Here is a 21471-nt window from a genome sequence, read left to right as displayed (position 1 = left end):
AAAAACCCAGCTAGTTCATCTCGCCACTCAATTACTCAAGTGTTTTTCTTCAAGAACACCGTCAGTTTTTACTACACAGAAATGCTTTCAGTAAACATACCGATTTCCTAACACAGAATATTAAAATAACATGTACTCAAGGGTCAAGGTTTGATACAATGGGTAATATTTATTGCTTCACCAGGGTATTTTTAAGTGAAACTGCTATTTTTTTGAAAACTGCAAGAGAATGTCCATGAAGAACACAATGACTACTGGTATAGTTTGATGCCTCTGACTTGATTCATGCTAAGGCGCCAACAGCTTTACCCCTACCCTCTTCTATTTTTACACCCATCAGTGCAAGTATCAATATAGAGAAAAAGGAAAAGAAGCCTTAGCATTATTATGAAAATACTTTAGTCCTCCTAAGCCTCCTGAAAGTCTCCTGGAGTCTCTCCTAGGGTTGTGCACACCACACTTTGAAAACTGCTGCTGTATCCCAACGTAGCTCTTAGGCCCTGGCTCACAGCGTAAAGAACTGAGCAACACAGCAGGCTGTGATATCAACTACACCACAGCAGCACAGCTGGAACCAATATATCCAGTAACCCTGATAGAGAGTTCAGATGTCAGACTGAGTAAAATATAATATGAATTATACCCCAGGGTACTATAAGTATTACAGACTGGACCTGCAGATTGAGATGGCAGATCAGTTTTCTCAAAAGAATGGCCAATAGCCAAACAAATTATGCTATTCAAACTTGAGCTTTAGGAAAACATTTTCTTAAAAGCAAATGAAGTGAGCTTATCACTTCAAGAAAAACAACTGACAGTGTTTATGGTCAGTGATAAAATTCAAGCTTTTAAGCAGAAGTTTTGAATTTTGGAAATCCAGCTTCAAAGACGTTAGATATTTTGAAGAATGAACAACTCAAGAAAGATTCATACAGGTTTGATAAATATAAATCATGTTCTAAGTTGCTTTACTTACCTTTCAAGTATAATTTTCAAGATTTTAAATTATTAAATAATCACTCTATCAAAGTGGCTTAGTGTCAAGAATACCTGCTGTGGAAAGGGAGCTAATATAAACGGTATTCCTAGAATTCTGGAGATGAGTTATAGGAATTCTATAACTACAGTGAAACTTCTCTATGTCCAAACTCTGGGCAGTGCAAAAGCTCACAGGTCAGCTCTTTTGTTAAACTGCTGAAATACACGTAGAGAACCAGCAGAAATGACATACCCTAGAGTTAGAATTAAGATATATCTTTGGGGAAAAAAAACAAAAACAAAAACAGAAAAACCCCTTAGATCTAGAGACATTCTATATTCAGACATTCTATTCCCATTGATTTTACCAAAACTGATGTGACTAGTATTAGTCCTATCACTGAACTGGTAGAGTTAATAGGCTAAACCACCGTTATTCATTAAAAAACACAACAAAACCTCATGTGGCTCCCTACATTTACATCTTAGTATTATCATTATATTATACTGATCACATGGGCCACAAGTGGAATATACAGCATCTTGAAGTGGTGTATTGTACACAGGTGGCATAGAACGAACACTGGCAATGATTCAAGAACATGCATGGAAGTTCTAAAGCCAAAAGTGGGTAAATAAAGAAGCATCTTTTTGTTTTGTGTCAGGTGGTAGATTCAGTTTTAGGTAGGCCAGGTTGAAAGCAATGGTAGGGCAACGAAGTGAAAATGCTAATAAGAAGGAGAATTGTGTGACTGATGCCTTAGAGCCAAAAAAACAAAGATCTGAGCAACACTAAAAAAGAGCAATCTATTAAAAGTATTATAATTACTTTATTCATAATGTGCAAACAGAATTCTAAAGAAGCTCTGGAAAAAGAAGAGAATTAAAAGTCTTTCCTAAAAAGACATTGGTAAAGGGACATAAACTTTAGTTCATCTGAACTAAAATATGCATACTGCAGGTAGAAATAGAGAAATATTTCTTATAAATGTCAACTACTCATTCCAAGGCTAAATACACACAAAAAATCGCACAGAAACAAGTCATACTTATGAATTAACTCATTCTTTTATTCTCTTGACAAATACTTATTGGGAGCCTGCCATGTGGACCAGTCTAGACAGTGGAGATAGTGAAAAAGTTTCTGCTCTCCCAGATCAGGAGACAGAAAACAGATGAAGAGACAAATGTATCATTTTGGGTGGTGTTAAATTCTTCAAAGAAAAATGAAGCAGAGTAAGAGATCAGAGAGTGACAGGCAGGGGTAGTGTGGAAGGAGGCTAATCAAAATATACCTGTTGTGGAAAGCTTCTCAGAGGAGGGAACAGTTGCTTTTATAGAAAGCTTAAATGAAGAGAGGGAGAAGGCCATAGGAAGATCTATGAGTATATTCATCACATTCCAACAGTCCAGCTCCTCAAAAAACAAAAAAATAAAATGGGTATATTTTATATTTCATATTTATATCTCTTTTTATGAGGCTCAAAAAGTGTGTAGAATGAACTCATAGTAGACATAATTTACCTTTTCTTCCAGATCCCCTGAATAATCCTCTTCTATTGGATGCCTGAAACATAGATTATGCTGATGCCACCACATCCACCACCAACCCCACTAGACAGTAGTTGATCTGAAGTTAAACTGATGCAACCGACAGCCTTACTTGGCTTTGCAATAATAATTTAAAAATCCTTATAACGACACTTGTAACTGGGAAAACCTCACAATGTTGTAACACAGCACTTGATTAGCACCTAGTGGACTACCTCCAATCCGTAGCCAGGTTCCCTTATGATGGGGTTTATGATGTCATAGTGCAGCTGCAAACGTCACAGAGCTATTGGGCCTGCATTCAAGACAGTTAATAAAGGGTGGGAAAAAATGTGAATTCACATCATAGCAGATCTCACTGTCACTTCTGCTCCTGAGAAATCAAATCTACACATTACCTATTTTAAGGACTACAATTAAAATCTACTAATACTCTAAGCAAGAAGATGGGAAACTATCTTGATTTCTGTGTATTAAAACAAGATTCTTAAAAGAGTTTGTTTCTTCTATGAGAAAAAAAGTGTTTACAGAATATTTCACATATTTTAAGGTTGGAATCAGGGAGATAATATTATAAAAGTGAACACCTGAATAAGATGCAAAATATTTCATTTTATTTTTTTTAAAGTTATTCTTGGGGCACTTGAGTGGCTCAGCTGGTTGAGAGTCCAACTTCGGCTCAGGTCATGATCTCACAACTCATGAGTTCAAGTCCCGTGACTGGCTCTGTGCTGACAGCTCAGAGCCTGGAGCCTGCTTCAGATTCTGTGTCTCCCTCTCTCTCTCTCTCTCTGCCCTCCCCCACTCACTCTGTGTGTGTGTGTGTGTGTGTGTGTGTGTGTGTGTGTGTGTATCTCAAAAATAAATAAAAACATTAAAAAAATGAAAAGTTGTTCTTAATTGTACTAAATGAAGAAAACACAAAATGGAAAATATAGACTTTGTCTCATTTTTAGTGTCCTTCTTTCCTACAGAGTTTCTTTTTTCTATTTTTAAGTGTGGCTAACAGACTACAAAATTCAACACAGTTAAATTTTACTTAATTTTACCTTGGGAATTTCAAATATTTACTGATAACACACTTAGCACATAAGACTCAGATTTTTATATCTACTATGTTAAAATTCTAAAGAGAACTCCATGGGAATGCTGTTGTCTCACATGCTTTTATTGTGTGTGGGGCATAAACAGATACTATATGAAATCTATAATCTGAATACTATAAGAAGGGGGAAGTGGGTCACAGTTTCTGGTACTGTAAATATAAATGGCCGAATATTAAGTCTCTTTAAAAAAATTCTCCTCTTGGGGCTCCTGGATGGCCTAGTCAGTTAAGCATCTGACTCTTTGGTTTTGGCTCAGGTCATAATCTCATGGGTTTGTGGGATCAAGCCCTACATTGGGCTCTGCACTGACAGCACAGAGCCAGCTTGGGATTCTCTCTCTCCCTCTCTCTCTGCATCTCGCTCGTTCTCTTCTCAAAACAAATAAAAAATGAAATAAAATAAAAATAAAAACTAAAATTTTTTTTAAATTCTCCTCTTGAAAGCAAAGCAAATATTGGAATCAAGTCATTCTCAATTATACAGAGTCTATTTTGATTATACATACATCAAATAAGCAGGGAGGATCATTTGAGCACAAATTAAAATTAGGGGTTCTTCAGCCTTTGAAAAACAATGTTCTAGCTGATTTGTTTTTCCTACCTGATCCTTATAGTATCTTGAACTTCCTATTTGTAACAGTTGGAACATCATTTTTTTTTTTAATTTTTTTTTTCAACGTTTTTATTTATTTTTGGGACAGAGAGAGACAGAGCATGAACGGGGGAGGGGCAGAGAGAGAGGGAGACACAGAATCGGAAACAGGCTCCAGGCTCCGAGCCATCAGCCCAGAGCCTGATGCGGGGCTCGAACTCACGGACCGCGAGATCGTGACCTGGCTGAAGTCGGACGCTTAACCGACTGCGCCACCCAGGCGCCCCGGAACATCATTTTTTTATGCTAACCAATATGAGATGTGCTTCATTAATCATACTACATTTTAAAAGCACTATGAAAATGAGTATTATCTTAAAGAAGTCATAATTCTTTTAACTTGAGAACTTTTAAAAATCAATTTTATATTTGGTTTCAGTAAGACTGAAACTAAAACTGATTATAATTACATATTTGCCAGATGCAAATAAGCACACCTAATGAAGCTGCAGTGAAATCCTGAGCCCAAAATGGCATTTACTGAGCAGATATAAGAATCATAAATATTGAAACTACTCTTAACAATAATACAGATCATTTCTAATAATGAATAAGAAATGTATATGCCAAAAGCCAGAAACCACAGAACGAATGTTGAAAACCACTTATTAGCCAAACTTCAGGTTAATCTTTATTTCTGAGCAAAAAACTCTTTGTAAGAATGTCTATAAAGCAAATTGCAATTCACTTGAATTATTTTATTTTGTTTCTTCAAGCAATAACTTGGTGTAAGTTCCTAAAGAGTACTGAACTGGCAAAAAAAACAAAAACAAAAGCAAATACAAAACCCCGTTAAAAAAAGTAGTAACAGGGGCACCTAGCTGGCTCGGTTGGAAGAATGTGCGATTCCTGCTGTAAGTTCGAGGTTCACATTAGGTGTAGAGATTACTTCAAAAATAAACTTCTTTAAAAAATAGTAATAATAAACAAAATGTGGTGTAAATACACACACACACACACACACACACACACACACACACACACACACAAAGGAATATTATTCAGCCTTTAAACGGAAAAAAATCCTATCACATACTATGACACGGATGAACCTGGAGGACATAATGCTATGTGAAATAAGCCATTCACAAAAAGACAAATACTGATCCATCCACTTACATGAAGTATCTAAAAGTAGTTAAATTCATAAAAACAGAAGGTAGAGTGGTGGTTACCAGGGGTGAAAGCAGGGGTAAAAGAAAGTTTGCATTTAATGGGTACAGACCTTTGGATTTACAAGATGAAAATATTCTGGAGATCTGTTTCACAACAATGTGAATATTCTTAACACCACTAAACTGTACACTTAAACTTGTTAAGACTGCAGATTCATGTATTTTTTTACCAAACACAAAAAATAATAAATAACTATGGCCCCATATTTGGTGGATATAGTAACTAACTAGCTTCTTGGCAGGAAAGCATTCAATAAATTGATTGTACCAAAGGCAATGGGACTGATTTCTTCATCATCTTATAAAATATAATTCTAAAACTCTGGGTGCTCTTGGCCCAGAGTTATGGTTCAACACTTAAAATGGGTACTGGCGCTAGATATAACATGGAAATAATTAATAATACATCAAAATGGATAAAATTTAAATTTTCTATGCTCTTCACACACCCCAGATGAAAAGCTGGGTTGGAATCTAAATATGTAACTATCCTGGGGTGTCTGGGTGGCTCAGTCATTTAAGAGTCTGATTCTTGGTTTCGGCTCAGGTCATGGTCTCACGGTTCCTGAGATCAAGTGCCGCATTGGGCTCTGTGCTGAAAGCGTGGAACCTGCATGGGATTCTCTCTGCCTCTCCCTCTCTGCCCCTCCCCTGATCACATGCTCTCTCTCTCTCTCTCTCTCTCTCAAAATGAATAAACTTAAAAAAAATGGAACTATCTTAATCTGCCACTGAACAATGAAGGAATAACAGTTTACAGTCTATATGTAATAGATACTGCATAGTACTGCATGTGTGTGTGTATACAGCAACTATATATAACATGTATTTATTATATTCCATTATTATGGAATTTCCAAGGTACTGTCTGGTTCAACACAGAGTACCCTATGTATTACAAGTAGACTGCTTAATGAAATCTAAAACCAGATTGACTGGGTTCTAATTTTGGCTCTGCCTCTAACTAGCTGTGTGAACTATGAAAAGTTATTCAGTCTCTCTATAACTTATTTTCCACAAGTGCTAAGAATGAAAGAAGTACCTTTCTACAGAGTTGTTATGAGGACAGAGCCCAAGTGCCTGGCATATACTGAGCATGCAGTAAATACTCACTTTTGTTATTTTTATTATTGTTGCATTTCATTTAAATAATTTAGTCACGAATTTAGAGGTTAATTAATTTACACGTATTAATCCTCTGATTTGCAAAGGTTAAAATACTTTTTAAGTCCTCCTCAAAATTCAGGTGGGAAGTTAACAAAATTCAAAATCCAAATCAGTGACAGAATATGACTAGACCAAATTACATCCTTAAATTTTTTCAGTTTCAGTCCAAAGGTCAGAGTACATACACAGGCAAGTCAAAGAATTTTGCTCCTAAAAAAAGCATTATAATGAAACTTGGTCTTAACATGAACTCTGAAGTCTAGTAATAAATCATAATTTAGGTTTTTAGAGGCAAAATGGCATAAAGAAATTCTTGCAATGTTTTTAAATCCCTAAAAGAAATCCAAAATATAAAAATTTAGGAGCATAGGGCGCCTGGGTGGCTCAGTCAGTCAAGCATCTGACTTCAGCTTAGGTCATGATCTCATGGTTTGTGGGTTCAAGCCCCGCGTCAGGCTCTGTGGTGACAGCTCAGAGCCTGGACCCTGCTTTGGATTCTGTGTCTCCCTCTCTCTCTGCTCCTCCCCCACTCACACTCTATCTCTCTCTCTCTCTCAAAAATAAACATTAAAAAAAATTTTTTTTTAATTTAGGAGCATGAAACATACCAATTAAAGAAAGTTCATGGCATCATAGCAGAATGTTGCTTATAAAACAACTATAAATTATCTTTCCTTTTCTATACCCTCTGGAGGCCTATTTGAGCACAGTCAGTAGATTTATATTACTTTTGAATGAATTTCTAATACAATGTATTTTTAAACCAGTATAAGCCACTTCGTCTTAAAGCCTAATGGCAACCACTGGCCTAACTGCTACCACTCTAACCATCTGAGGCAGGTTGGTGTAATGATAAAAGCAAACAGGTGCCAAGCACTGTACTTGCACTTCACACACCACATCTCCTTTACCTTAATCTATGAAATTAGTATTCTTATGTTTTTAAGAAATGAAGATCAAAGAATTCCGTCTTAAGTATTAACTTAAAACTATCTATAAACATTAAGAAAATAATTTTGTGTCTTTAGTGTTACAAAATAGTACGAAAAATACTTCACTACTTTTAAGTAAACAGCTACATTTAATTCAAACTGTGCATATATGTATTCATGAGAGTTCTTTTTCCTTACACCAAGTGCAAAGTAGTAAACAAATCTTTAAAAAAGGTAAAACTAGAAAGTTCTAAGGACCTGGGAGACCAACTTACACTAGCAATACCTATCAGTGTATTAACATATCTGATTATCAAATATATACCCATTATTATTTTTTTTTAAAGGTATTATCTGCCAAAGTAGAGGTCTACTGCTGTATAGAACATACCTATTTAAAGGTAAGTTTTTTTTCCTGAACTATTTCTGTTTGCTTCATCTTCATTTGATATTGTGTCTACTTAATACATTCACTACCATAAGCAGGCTTTTCTCTCCAATGCCATTTTGGAGAACCATGAGAGATTTAGCTGTCAGGCTTATAAAACTCACATTTCTGAAAAGCACTATTAAGCTGCCATCACAATTAATCAATGAAGTGAAAATTTCCAAAAGCCTCTGTGTTTTGTAGTTCTTTTAACAAATCTAATTCCTTTAACAGTTTGGAGTTTACAAAGGTCGTAGCAACGTTAAAAATTAAAATCAGACAAACTAAATAACCTCTGAATCTTATTCAAAGAAACCACAAAAATTAACATTCCCTTTTTTCAAATTTCAATGTCTACTTTTTGTTGTTTTTTTCATTATTGTCATAAAGTTAGAATAAAATTTACCATTTAACCATCTTAAGTTTATAATTCAGCAGTAAGTTATATTGACACTGTCGTGAAACATTCATTCAGAACATTTTCATCTGGCAAATCTGAAAGTCTGTACCTCTTAAACGTCAGCTTACCTATAAACCATTCCCTGAGCCTACTCTTTTACTAGAAAACAATCACAGAGAAAAGGGTAAAAAGAATAACTATGTTTACACTCGGTTCTTTTTCCATTACTGCTAGTGACAAACCACATGTTTTACTAAAGCTGAGAACTTGGAACATGAAACAAAAGGTATCCAAACCTCATAGAAAATCATTACAAATGAGGGAAAATCTTTAACAATCTCTCCAGCACTAAAACTAATTTGTATGTATTTCTTTCTGATTATAATAAGTATAAAAACTAAATCTTTTTCTGCAATTTGCCTCTGATTGCTTTAAACCTGCTTAAAGCACCTTTAAACATCAAATTTTATTCAAAGTTCTATCACTAAGATGCAAATGTAGAGTGCATCCTACAAGTAAAAACTAACGTTTAAAGAAATGTACTTAGCTATTATATACAAAATTACAAAATATGAGTACAGATATAGAAAAATAGCATTCTTGTTCAAACTGAACAAGTTCACAAATTACTCTCACTTATGTCCCTCAAACCTTGAATTACCTTCATGAATGAGTTATATTTCAAAACTGTATTTTCTTGAATTAGTTGACTAAAGAATATCATACAATGCAGATTTCACATTTACTGAAAAAAAATTCAGTTTTACTTTTTCCTCCAACTTTTGTTCATTTTTGAGATCATTCTAAGTGAATAAAACATTACATAAACAATTAAATTAAGGCAATGAAAAAGAGCCAGAAGAAGGAATACATAAAAATAAGGAGCAATAGAAAATTAATACTGAAATGAAAATTTTTACCTCAAAATCTTGAGAGGAATATTTTTCTCCTTCAGGAAGAATCCCTCAAGTAACGGAATTAGTAAGTTGAAGTCGGAAAACCAAGATTCAACTAAACACTAAGCTTAAACTAGATTTAGTTAGCTAACAGTAAATATACTAAATAAACTAAACACAATGCAGCCGATCATTAGCATACAAATAGGAAGCTGCTGACCCATTATCAAGAGCAAATGTTGCTTTTATTTTGTCTCATTTTGTGATAGCCAAACACATCCTTCCTGGTCCTACTTAGGACCAAGAAGGTGGATTTTTGGCACAGCTAGCCAAAGCAATGAGAAATGTCATCGTAATTGTCCACCAGATTGAAACAGAAAACATAAAACTCATACATTAAAATGTGTCTTTTGTTAAATCATTCCTGCTTCAACCCCTCGCTGCATGCCAGGCCTGCTTTCTTCTTCTTTTTTAAAAAAAAAATTTTTTTTTTAAATGTTTATCTTTTGAGAGAGAGACAGAGCACGAGCAGGGGATGGGCCGAGAGAGAGGGAAACACAGAATTTGAAGCAGGCTCCAGGCTCTGACCTGTCAGCGCTCACAAACTGCAAGATCATGACCTGAGCCAAAGTGGACGCTTAACTGCTAACTGACTGAGCCACCCAGATGCCCCTGGGCCTGCTTTATTCTGAGGTGCTTCTTTAAATACTGTTTGCATTTAGAACAGACAGGATAAGAAAGGAGATCAGCAGAGCATATAAACCTTGAACAGTCCCTAGTGGTTTTCTCTGCTGCCTATAGTCTCCTTGTTTCTAAAAATACACAGGTCCAAAGGAAAGATTAAATTTATATTGGAACAAATTCTCTTGAGGCAATATAATGACCCTGATTATCTCCAGAGCTTCGAGCTCCATGACTCCTGTGATTCTGCTCCTTTCATCTTTGCTGAAAGCTTGAGAACTGGTCATTTATAAAGAAGAGGTATTTCAGAGAAGAGGTGCCAAACTCAGGCCCACAGACTTCATCAGCCGCTCTAAGGAATGAGGCTCCAGAAAGCCAGTTTTAAAGCACATCCTTTCCAGTGGCTCCATGTGGATTATTACCTCACCTACCCACATCTTCATGGTGGCATTAACAATCCCCAAGAGGCTTACAACAAGTAAAGTTCAGGGTGTCCTCAATCTTGCTTTCAGAGTAGAGTACACATTTGTGAGATAAATGGGAAATGTGAATAAGAAGTACATATTATGTCAAGGAATTATGCTTGATTTTATTAGGTATGACTGTGACATTTGTTACAGTAAAAAAAGTCCATAATCTTTTATAAGTTGTATACTCAGAAGTAGGAGTAAAATGACATGATGTCTGAAATTTGCAGAGTTGCTTAAAATACTTCAACAAAAAAAGAAGATAGATGAGACTATAAAATCTTAGTAACTGTTTATATATACATACATATAAATTTATAGTAGCATTGTTCTAGTCTTGTATATGTTTGAAATCTTACATTATAAAAGAAAGTTTAACTTCCCATTATCCATTTAAAGATTGTATTATTTCCAGAGGATGTGTGACTATTTTAAAACTAATTGTATATACAGTAATATATACATATGTATATACTTATGCACACACACGCGTGCACACACACACATACATATATATGTGTATATACATACACATATATATATATGTGTATATACATATGTGTATATACACATATATAGTAATTTTGCTTTTCACCATTTTGGCTTTTGGACAGGACTTTTTCCTGGTTTGGTTATCTAAAATAAACTCTCCAGGGATGCCTAGGTGGCCCAGCTGGGTTAGGTGTCCGACTCCAGCTCAGGTCATGATCTCACGGTTCGTGAGTTCAAGCCAAGTAGGGGTCTGAGCTGACAGTGCAGAGCCTGTTTCAGATCCTCTCTTCCTCTGCCCCTCCCCTGCACGTGTGTGCTCTCTCTTGCGCACTCTCTCTCTCTAAATAAATAAATAAAAATTTTAAAAATAATAATAAAGTAAAATGAAATAAACTCTCCAATTTATTACCAAGAGTTTTTCCAAGGGGAGAGGGGAATGGAATCTAGTCTTACATGGCAACACATACACTTAACGAAGAAGAAAGCAGCTTCAATTAAAAATAAATCAACATGAAAAATAACTCAGGCAAGAAGAAAGCCAACTCACAATTTAACCTCCAGGATTTGCCACCCCAGGGTCTGTTTATGGAAACTCCTGCTTTCCAGCTCTTTGACATTATCACCACTGTGACTTCTATATACTTTTGAAGACACACAGAAGGAAAAGACTCCACTTATATCTGGGAAGTTATAAAACAGAAAAACTGGAAACTTAAAACTCTAGCCTCCCTTTGTACACACAGAGGCCTGAGGGCACAGAGCAAGCTCAAGCTGTCAGATCTTCATGAATGTGATGGTTTTTGGAGTACCCTTGATTTGGTTTTTGGAGTACCCTTGATTAGCAGAAGCTTTGGAAAAGCCAGGGTACTCAAAACTACTACTAACAAATGATCAGATGCAAAGGATCAAACTGATCAAATCTTTTCGTCTTTTTGTTCCTATACTAGTTAATGGTAATTTGACCATGTAAAAATGAAATTAAATGTTACAAATTCCTCTCTATACAAAATAGTCCTCTAATCTGAAAAAAAATGAAACAGGTGGCAAGTATACATTGACATCAGGAATTATTCAGAAGAGTAGTCACTTTTAGTATGCATTATAGGTTTAAAAAAGAGTTCAACCTGATTTCCTAATACTTATATAGTATTGCATAATAATGAATACCTCATAAATGAACAGCTTCAGGCATCACAAGAATATAAATCTGTAATCATGTTTAGAAAAATTTGACTACTAAGAACTGTGTCCTAATTCTTCAAAAAATCATGATCCATGCATGGCACAGAGAATAACTCTTAGTTAACCAAAATAATCAATGATTCGACACAAGGGTTATCTTAATCTCTCAACATGCTTAATGTGTGTAAGATAAAAACCATAGTTTATTTTTTGATCCAATCTTTAAGACACATAGAAAATAAAATACTAGAGCAAGTTCATGTACTTGCTATTCAGATTTAATAAATACCAACATTTGATTAGTTGAGACAGTTAAAAAAGCAAGCATTATAAATGTAAGCCACAGGCTTTTCCTAGGTCTGATTCAGCCTTCTCACATGTGTCTCTCTCTTTCCATTTTCCTCAAAACACTCAACTTTCCCATACCCCTGTTCTAACTTTCTCATACCCCTGTTCTCATTCCTTTGTCTCACAGATCCATCTTTCTCTATAATTACACAGAAAAATTTTGTGAAGAATCTATACTCCCAATTTCTACCTCCTCTACCTCTTATTCATTTTCTAATCTACTAAAATCTAGTTTCTGTTCGCTGGACTCTTATTTAATTCTAAGACCTCATAAATTCAAGGTTATTTTTTAGACTTCATATTACTTGAACTCTTTACCAACTTCTGAACTGACGCTCACAGAGCTGGGTGTCACCCAGGCTGAAGGTCCTCAGAATTGCAAATTATCAGTTTTAGACAATGGAGAGCTATTGTTTTGACTGTGCAGGCCCACAAGAGGGAGGCGGAGGCTCTGTGAGGGTAAGTGAGCCAGTACCTAAGAGGAGGGCGGTGGAGGCGAAAGGAAGATTTGCTTTCAAATACTGCTTCAGCAAAGAAGGGCAGAATTACAGATCAGGAATCATAGTGATAAAAGCTCTAGAGGATCACAAATTTATGAAAAAATATATGTGTACTGTATTCTATTTACACGGATCATAAGACTAAAAGATATATACCAAAATGTTAACAATGATTAAATTTCTGGATGTCAAGATTATGGACAGTTTTTATTTTCTTCTTTATAATAATACATATTTTGTTAATTCTCTACAATGAACATACATTTTGTTAATAAGAAAAAGGCTGCCCCCCCTTTTAAATAGCAAAAGGTCTGCATGCCTGTGTCAGGGTAACAAAGAGGGGGTGTTGCCAGGGAGATGCAGTTCCACAGAACACTTGTGAGAAAACCCCCAGGGGGTGAGTGGGTGTTAGAAGTTTGAAGGAGGAAGGAAAAGCAGGCTGGGTGCTTGGGGTCCTGTCCTGGGGATGAAGGACCTCACAAGAACCAGTCTGGCCTGAAACAACCCAGGAAGTACCTGGTGTTCCCCCTGGACCTCCAGTCAGCCATCTGGGTCCTTTCTATCCTCCCTTCAAGATCCTATGAAAATCTCACCACTCCACCATATCCCATAATACCATGATTCCACATAAATGGTGTCCTCTCTACCCGTTGGTTGACTTCCAATCCAACCTCCACATAGTCCACACAGCTACTAGTGTTCTAAACATAGTGAACATGGAAATATTTCAAGAATATTTAGAATCCAGGATACTCTACACTCTCAAATGTACATGACCTCTGCATACCTTCACCAACTCAGCATCCTAGCCCTGATGCTGGGCTCCAATTAGCTTCTACACCTGTAGTTCCCTGACACCATGTACTCTCTGGCTTTGTGCCTCTGCACACACTCTTTCCTGGCCTACCATATGCTTCCCTATCCTTGTCCGCATGGCAGACTCCTACATCAAACCCTTTACATCTAGCTCAAAAGTAAGAATCCTCCGCAAAGTACTCCCAGTTAGCAGCTGCTCCCTCTCCTCTGTCAGCCTTACATAAAGTTTTATGGCACTTCTTACACTATTGGAATTATCATTCAAACACCTGTCTTCCCCACTAAACCATGAGATATTTAAGGCCAGAAACTACACCTCCCCATGCATCTAGCAAAATACCTACACACTGTAGGTACTCAATAAATATTTGATGAGCTAAATAAACAAATGTGTTTGTTTTTACTACATATTTTTATACATATCTCAGAAATAAATTTTAGGAGCTGAAAACCAGGCACTAACTCATACTGGTAGTCTCTAAATGAGACCAATTCAAAGATCTAGCTAAAAAGAAAGTAAAGATCAAAGCAAATATATACCAGGCAAATGGGAAGATTTCTGCAGTATTTCTACCCGAGAATATAAGACTATACCAACTTGGAATTACCAACCTTCTCAAACAGTAACTTGAGGATTACATATCATGGACAGGTTTTTGTTTTTCCTTTTGCATAAGTGGTGGTGGTGGAGGGAGCACGGCAAAGTGTCTGTTACAAGGCAAAAGTAATTAAAATACATATCTTCTCTTTGAAATCAAATCAGCAAGAATGGCTGATAACCAGGGAACAGAGGAAACTTAAGGTCAACTTCAAGAAAATAGAATCTGCACATACTTCTTATTTCCATATAGTTTAACTTTCATCAGTGCCTGCCTACTGCCTACATTAAATTTACCTGAGCTAAGGTAGGGATTGAATTTTGACCAGTCTGGGTCTGCATATCAGCAGATTCTCTCTCTGCCACAGAATCTGTTACACTTCCATCCTGCTGAGATTCAATTGTTTCCATGGTCATTTGTCTGAAAAGACAATAAAAAGGAAGAAGTATTAAGGCCCTTTCTGAAAGATTTCTCTGCTTTTACCTGGCCTTCTGATATTCATTTCTGTCATCCAACTGTTCTGCCTTACTTTTTAAGAAATAGGTTCAGTGGCAGTCTTAACTCTCCAAACTAACTCTGCTCACCGGACACAAACATTACCAAGGGAGCCCTGCAAAATGTTTTATGGGAATTCATTTATTAAAAAAATTTTTTTAACCTTATAAGAATGTCTCCTTGATAATTATTTTAAGCCCTCTAGTATAAATGAGTGAAAAAAGTAGGTTTTCTATTTTACAGTGAGTATAAATATTCTAGGACTCTCAAGGCCTAATATACCTGCTTGATAATATATACTATCAAAGAATTTCCCCATTGTCTAAATTAAATGCATTATAATATAAAGATGTGTCTAGATTTGCCAGCACTAAGTTTCTGATAAGCCCCTCAAACTGAATCACACAGGGTTGACCACATGTTCTGCAACTCCCCAGTTCTTTAAAAAAGAGAATCCAGGGGCGCCTGGGTGGCGCAGTCGGTTAAGCGTCCGACTTCAGCCAGGTCACGATCTCGCGGTCCGTGAGTTCGAGCCCCGCGTCAGGCTCTGGGCTGATGGCTCGGAGCCTGGAGCCTGTTTCCGATTCTGTGTCTCCCTCTCTCTCTGCCCCTCCCCCGTTCATGCTTTGTCTCTCTCTGTCCCAAAAATAAATAAACGTTGAAAAAAAAAATTTAAAAAAGAGAATACAATTTTTTCAGGAAAAACTTTTGACATAATTTTGTCTGTGATTTCAATTTAAGTTAATGATTTCTGTATTTCTATATTTTATCCTGCTAGAAGAAATTACAAAATACAAACAGAATAAATTAAACAAAATCAAATTTTACAAACTTATAGGAACTATGTTGCCTACTCTTATGCATCTTTTCAACTGTCAATGATACAATGTGTTTTTCTCAGTTGATAGTCTAAATACATAGTCCATAAGTATGCAAGCCACTTAGAACCTTGAATTAAAACGTACAGACCTTTCTTCCAGAGGTAGTTACAGATCCTACAGATCTTTCATGTATGTCTTGCACTCAATTATCTTCTTTTGTATTTCAATAGTCACTACCTGAATCCAAGCCTTCCATCCTCAAACCTATGAGTTACTCCTCACTACTGAAAAGCATTTCAGTACTTACAACTGATCATGACAATTTAGAGCAATTATAAAAGATAAAAATCTACAGTCTACTATAAAAAAATGTCTTTCCCTCAACACTCCCCAATTCCCCTTATCTCTCATTATTTTCCAGAATAGTCTAGCTAAGGATAGATCATCACCCTGTATAAACTGACAATTCTTAAGGCTCTGCTTTTGCTTATGTGAACAGTTCCCAAAAAGAATACCTCGGAACATTAGTTCTGCAGGATATGAAAAGGTATTATCATTAAAAGAGGGTAAGGGATGGGGTGCCTGGGTGGTTCAGTCAGTTAAGCGTTCAACTCTTGATCTCGGCTCAGGTCATGATCTCGTGGTCATGAGAATGAGCCCAGCATGCCCTGTGTTGACAGCATGGAGCCAGCTTGGGACTTTCTCTCTGCCCTTCCCCATCTTGCTCTTGTGTGCACTCTCTCTCTCAAAATAAATAAACTTTTTTTTTTTTTTAAAAAGAGAGGGTAATGGAACACTTAATGAAAAAGCTGTAAGTATCCAGGGTTAAAAGGTTTTCTTTGCTGAACTTCTAAGAAGCCTGAATATGCTAGTGTGCTTTCAGAAGGTGAAGGGTGCAATAGGCAGCATTTTCCAAAAGTATCTGCCCACCAAAGACTTTTTCCACCTGGTAGGTCCCAGAAGTGGTGTTTTGAAAACAACTTGAGAAATGCTGTCTTGTGCTATTTCTTACACCTTTTAAAGCTCTCTTAAGGCTCCGCCAAGAACTTGAGTCTCAACTCAAACACTATATATGCTAGAAGGCCTTCTCCAATAAACTATTCATTTTAGAAACATTTAGTTAGCTCCATCTACATGACAGGTCCTGAAAATACAAAAGTGGGTAAATCACAGTCCGTGCCCTGAAGGAATTTATTCATTAGTGGGTCCCTGGACAACCCTTATCAGAAGTAACTCATGTACTTGTTTTGGGGTGGGGGGTGAGAAGCAGATTCCCAGGTTCAACCCCAAATCTACTGAATCAAACTTTCTGGGACATCCAATTTTTTTAAATCCAAGAGATTCTGATGTATATTAAAATTTAGGAAAAACTTAGCTTATTGGTCAATTCTATCAGGTAGACCCAGAAAAGGGGAACACAAGTAAAGTAACTTTTTTTTAATGTTTATTTTTATTTTATTTTCAAGACAGAGAGAGAGAGACAGAGTGAGAGTGGGGGAGGGGCAGAAACAGAGGGAAACACAGATTCTGAAGCAGGCCCCAGGCTCCGAGCTGTCAGCACAGAGCCTGATGTGGGGCTCAGCTCAAACACACAAACCACAAGATGATGACCTGAGCCAAAGTCAGACGCTTAACCAACTGAGCCACCCAGGAGCCCCAAAGTAACTTCTTAAATTGTGTCAAGGATGTTATGCATAAAATGCTTTGGGAAATATAGGAAGTAAGGATTATACCTGCCTGAGGATAGGGCCATATGAGTTGTGTATTAAACAATAAGAAGAATTTAACCAGGCAGAAGAGGAAAGGAGAACTATGAGAGGAAGTAAAGTATGGAGCATAGTTAGAAAACACAATAGCTGATGGTGGTAGAGAATCTGGCTGCTAAGGGAGCCTACCTAGATTCAGTGAGGAAGAGGCAATGCAGGACTGTAGAAGTAGGGCTAGAAAAGGTTGAACGGAACCAGAGAAAGAATAGCTTTTAATGATCTAGAGAGAAAAAAAATTTCCACCTCACTCATATGCCTCCTCTACTCTAGGTCCTTTAGTGTATTTTGTCCATCTATATAGTATAACGTTTCAACTATTTGATATCTACATAGAATTCAGTAAACAAGTCAACAATAAGCCAAAGTTTCTTGTTAACAGGCAAAACAAATGGCCTAAGATCCATACACTAAAACTTATAAAACAAAGAGAACTTCTCACGGGTTCATACTTTAAACTCATTGATTTTTATTTCAAAACAATTCTCAATCATCTAGTTTCTAAAAATACTAGATATAAGAAGTGACAGCTGACAATGGCAGGGATGGAGGGGGAATGATACAGAACATAATAAGCAGATCTAGAATTCCAAGTGTGTGGCAATTGGGTCCATACAGCATAAAGCTGCCAAGTTCTTTACATTCAAGAAATTGAAAAATGTAGGAGTTAAAATTCAATAATGATAAGTATCATAACTATCCTGAGTCATCAACTAAAGGTTAATATACTCAGTCTACTTTAAGGAAAGAGATACACATAATAGAATGCAGGAAGACTCTCATCATAAAAAGCTCTATTGGGGGCACCTGGGTTGCTCAGTCGGTTAATCATCTGTCTCTTGATTTTAGCTCAGGTCATGACTCACGGTTCCTAAGTTTGAGCCCCACATTGGGCTCTGTGCTGACTCCACAGAGCTTGCTTGGGATTCTCTCTCTCCATCTCTCTCTGCCCCTCCCCTGCTCGTGCTCACTCTCTCTCTCTCTCTCTCAAAAAAAATAAACATTTAAGAAAAAAAAACAAAACTTTAATGCTTAAAAGGTCACCTGAAACTAGGACTCATTTTTTGAGATATAATAAAAGACTCTGTAAGTTATTAAGCATTTTAATTGTTTTACACATGAGCGTGTTTTTATATACATTATCTCAATCACCTTACTTGGACCATTTTTCTCCTGGGTATTTCCCACAGTTCAATCCTTTGCCCTTTTCCTTTTTTCAATCTACATACTGTGGCTCCTTCAGTCCTGTATGCAGATGACTCCCAAGTCTGTATTTGTGCACACTCCCCTCCTATGATGCACCTCAATCTACAGTTTTCACATACCTGTCCCTTCCCTAATATTCCTTCTTTTAGTCAAGAGTATTCAAGCACCAAAGCTACAGGTTACAAACGTGTGTCTACATGTGAGTCAGTACCAGATCAGCTACAAAAACCCACAGAGCTAAATATCAGCCAAATCAGGATGCCATGATGAGCTGAGCCTCCCAGTAAAGAAAGGCAGAAATGGGAGGTCAGCAGCCACCCCTGTTCATCTTCCCCACCACATGTGGTGTCATCCATTATAACTTCCTTTCCCAACACTGGACCAAGCTGCTGAGTTGCTGCTCCTCACAACTGCTGCTGTCCATTCTGAAGATGACATATCACACTTGGCCTCCCTGTAAGCCATGACTAAACCATGATGCCCCTTCCTCCATGCCAGAATCATATCCATTAATACCTCACATTCCTATTTCCCCAGTCACCATCAAAGATGTAAGCTCCTCCCATACTCCACTGTCCCTCTCATAAATAGTGCTTCCTTTCCCTCCGTATTTCAGTTGCTTATTCCTACTCCTATTCTTCCAAGCCCTTGCAATGTGCTATCTGGAACTCCCAACACTCCCTTTGGTCCTCTCAAGAGGGACCAGCTTGTCTTCCCACACCTAATCAGGATTAGAATGTTGACCTGGTATCATCTTTGTTCCTCACTATTTCTCAGCTGTTCCTCCTCTGTGTCTTTATAGAAATCCCTGTTCTGCTGAGGCCCAAGGATATTAGGTGTACCATCTTATATTCATCCATATGATAATCATCTTCTCTACATCCAGGATATAAAGTGAAGACTTTTGCATTTGACTTAAGAGCTTTCCTCTCCACTATTCTATGTTCAACACTCAAAGGAAGGACCCCTGCCTCACCCTGATGCTTTAGTGCAAGATTTTCTCTACTCCACTTCAGCCATCTACTTAGCTGGTCTTACAATGGACCTAGACCATGTCCCAAACTATTCCACCTATGAAATGATTCTGACATCCCACCCTAACTACAACATTCTATTCTCCCAGGTGACACCCACCCTTGATTACTCCCATCACACCTGTTGTTCCACCACACTGAGATCTCCAGACCACTTTCTCCCTTTCCATCAGCCGCCCCCTTTCTTCGTATCTCATCCTACTCAGCTTAGAATCCATGGTTTCTCATTTCAATTACTGTCTCCCAATACTCTAAATTCTCTTGTCCCTTTTCTTTTTGTTGTATCTGCCTAGTAAATACCAATTTCAGATAAAACCAATTCAATCTCCTCTATGACTCTATGAACAATACTGAATAAAATTATAAAACAATATTATTAAGGCTATTGAATTCATGGTTTTTAACCTCAAATGGGAAGCAATCTTACTGTTTCCCTAGTGAACTTACTTTCCCATTCTGTACAACTCTTTCAAATGTTTCTCCCTCTTCTCAAATCCCTGAGCTCACCTACACTCAATGTAAGACCTTGCTTCCTGTTTCAGATGAGTACTCCCTCAATTTCCTGGTACCATATCAAAAACCACTTACCTGTATACCCACTATTTTACCTTGCCTCCTGCCTCCCCACTCTTAAACTCTTTTATCTATCCTCTGGATCTCTAGGCACTATAGTATCAACTATCCTCTCCCCTCTCCAATGGTTTCCTCCTATCAAGATTTAAACCTATTCAAATCTCTTCAATCTCAAACACACACACACACACACACACACACACACACACACACTGAACCAGAAGTTCTTTTCTAACTATTCCCTTGAATGTCTCTTCTTCCTCTCACTGCTAAACTAAAGAATTACCAACACTATGTCCATTTCTTTCTTTCTTTTTTTAAAGTTTATTTATTTTTTGAGAAAGACAGACACAGTGTGAACAGGGGAGGAATAGAAAGAAAGGGAGAGAGAGAATCCCAAGCAGGCTTCACATTGTCAGCACAGAGCCTAATGTGGAGCTTGAACCCACAGAACTGTGAGATCATGACCTGAGCCGAAACCAAGAGTCAGCTGTTTGAGCCACACAAGCGCCCCAACACTATCCCATTTCTTTACCTCTAACCTATTCCTACAAAACCCTAAACTGACTTCTGCTTCACTAAACTTCTCTAGTAAAGGTAACCAATCTGTCACTAAATCTAATGTTCATTTTAAATCCTATCTGGTTTGATCCCTCAACAGTATTCCAAACTGTTGATATCTTCCTTCTTAAACTCTATCTTGATGTCATTATACTGCATTTTCTGCTCTCACCAGATTCTCTGACAATTCCACAAGCTCCTTTGCTAATTAATTCCTCCCCTTACTCAATGTTAACCTTCACACTGCATGTCTTCAGGAATCTGTTTCGCCTTCTCACCTCACTCTCAAATCTCCCTCTGGGTATTGTCATCCATTTTTCTAGATTCAAACACCAAGCTTCAGGGTTATCACTCTCAAATCTAGATCTCTAGCCCAGAGGTCTCTCTTTAATTCCAAAATCATATATTCGAATGCCTAACATCTCCAAATAGGTGCCCTACAGGTACCTCAAACTCACTGGATCCAAAACTAACTTCCTCTTATTCCTCCACAAATATGTTCCTTTTCTGAGTTTCTTACCTCAGAAAATGGGGCCTCACCATCCATCCAATTGCTCAGTTGAAAAGCTGGGTGTCATCTGTGAGACTCTCTTTCATTCCCTACAGCGTTATTACCAAGTGTGATGACTGTACCTACTAATGAACAAGTT

The 21471-nt window shown here is 37.2% G+C and overlaps 1 protein-coding gene across 18 annotated transcripts in view; it reads right to left on the bottom strand.

Moving 5' to 3' along the window:
* Window positions 1–21471, bottom strand: part of CREM (cAMP responsive element modulator) — a 72133-nt gene that overhangs the window by 37176 nt on the left and 13486 nt on the right. For 15 of the 18 annotated variants that reach the window (XM_030321245.1, XM_030321240.1, XM_030321242.1 and 12 more), the window contains exon 3: window positions 14665–14788. In XM_030321245.1, the coding sequence (XP_030177105.1) occupies window positions 14665–14788 (124 nt within the window). Of the gene's footprint in view, window positions 1–2502; window positions 3019–14664; window positions 14789–21471 lie in introns of those variants that run through there. The other 3 variants (XM_030321259.1, XM_030321260.1, XM_030321262.1) reach the window with 3 other exon arrangements.

The sequence above is a fragment of the Lynx canadensis genome, chromosome B4 (assembly GCF_007474595.2).
Source record: "Lynx canadensis isolate LIC74 chromosome B4, mLynCan4.pri.v2, whole genome shotgun sequence".
NCBI lineage: Eukaryota > Metazoa > Chordata > Mammalia > Carnivora > Felidae > Lynx > Lynx canadensis.
Note: the sequence above shows the minus strand (reverse complement) of the source record. Positions and strands in the feature narration are given on the sequence as shown.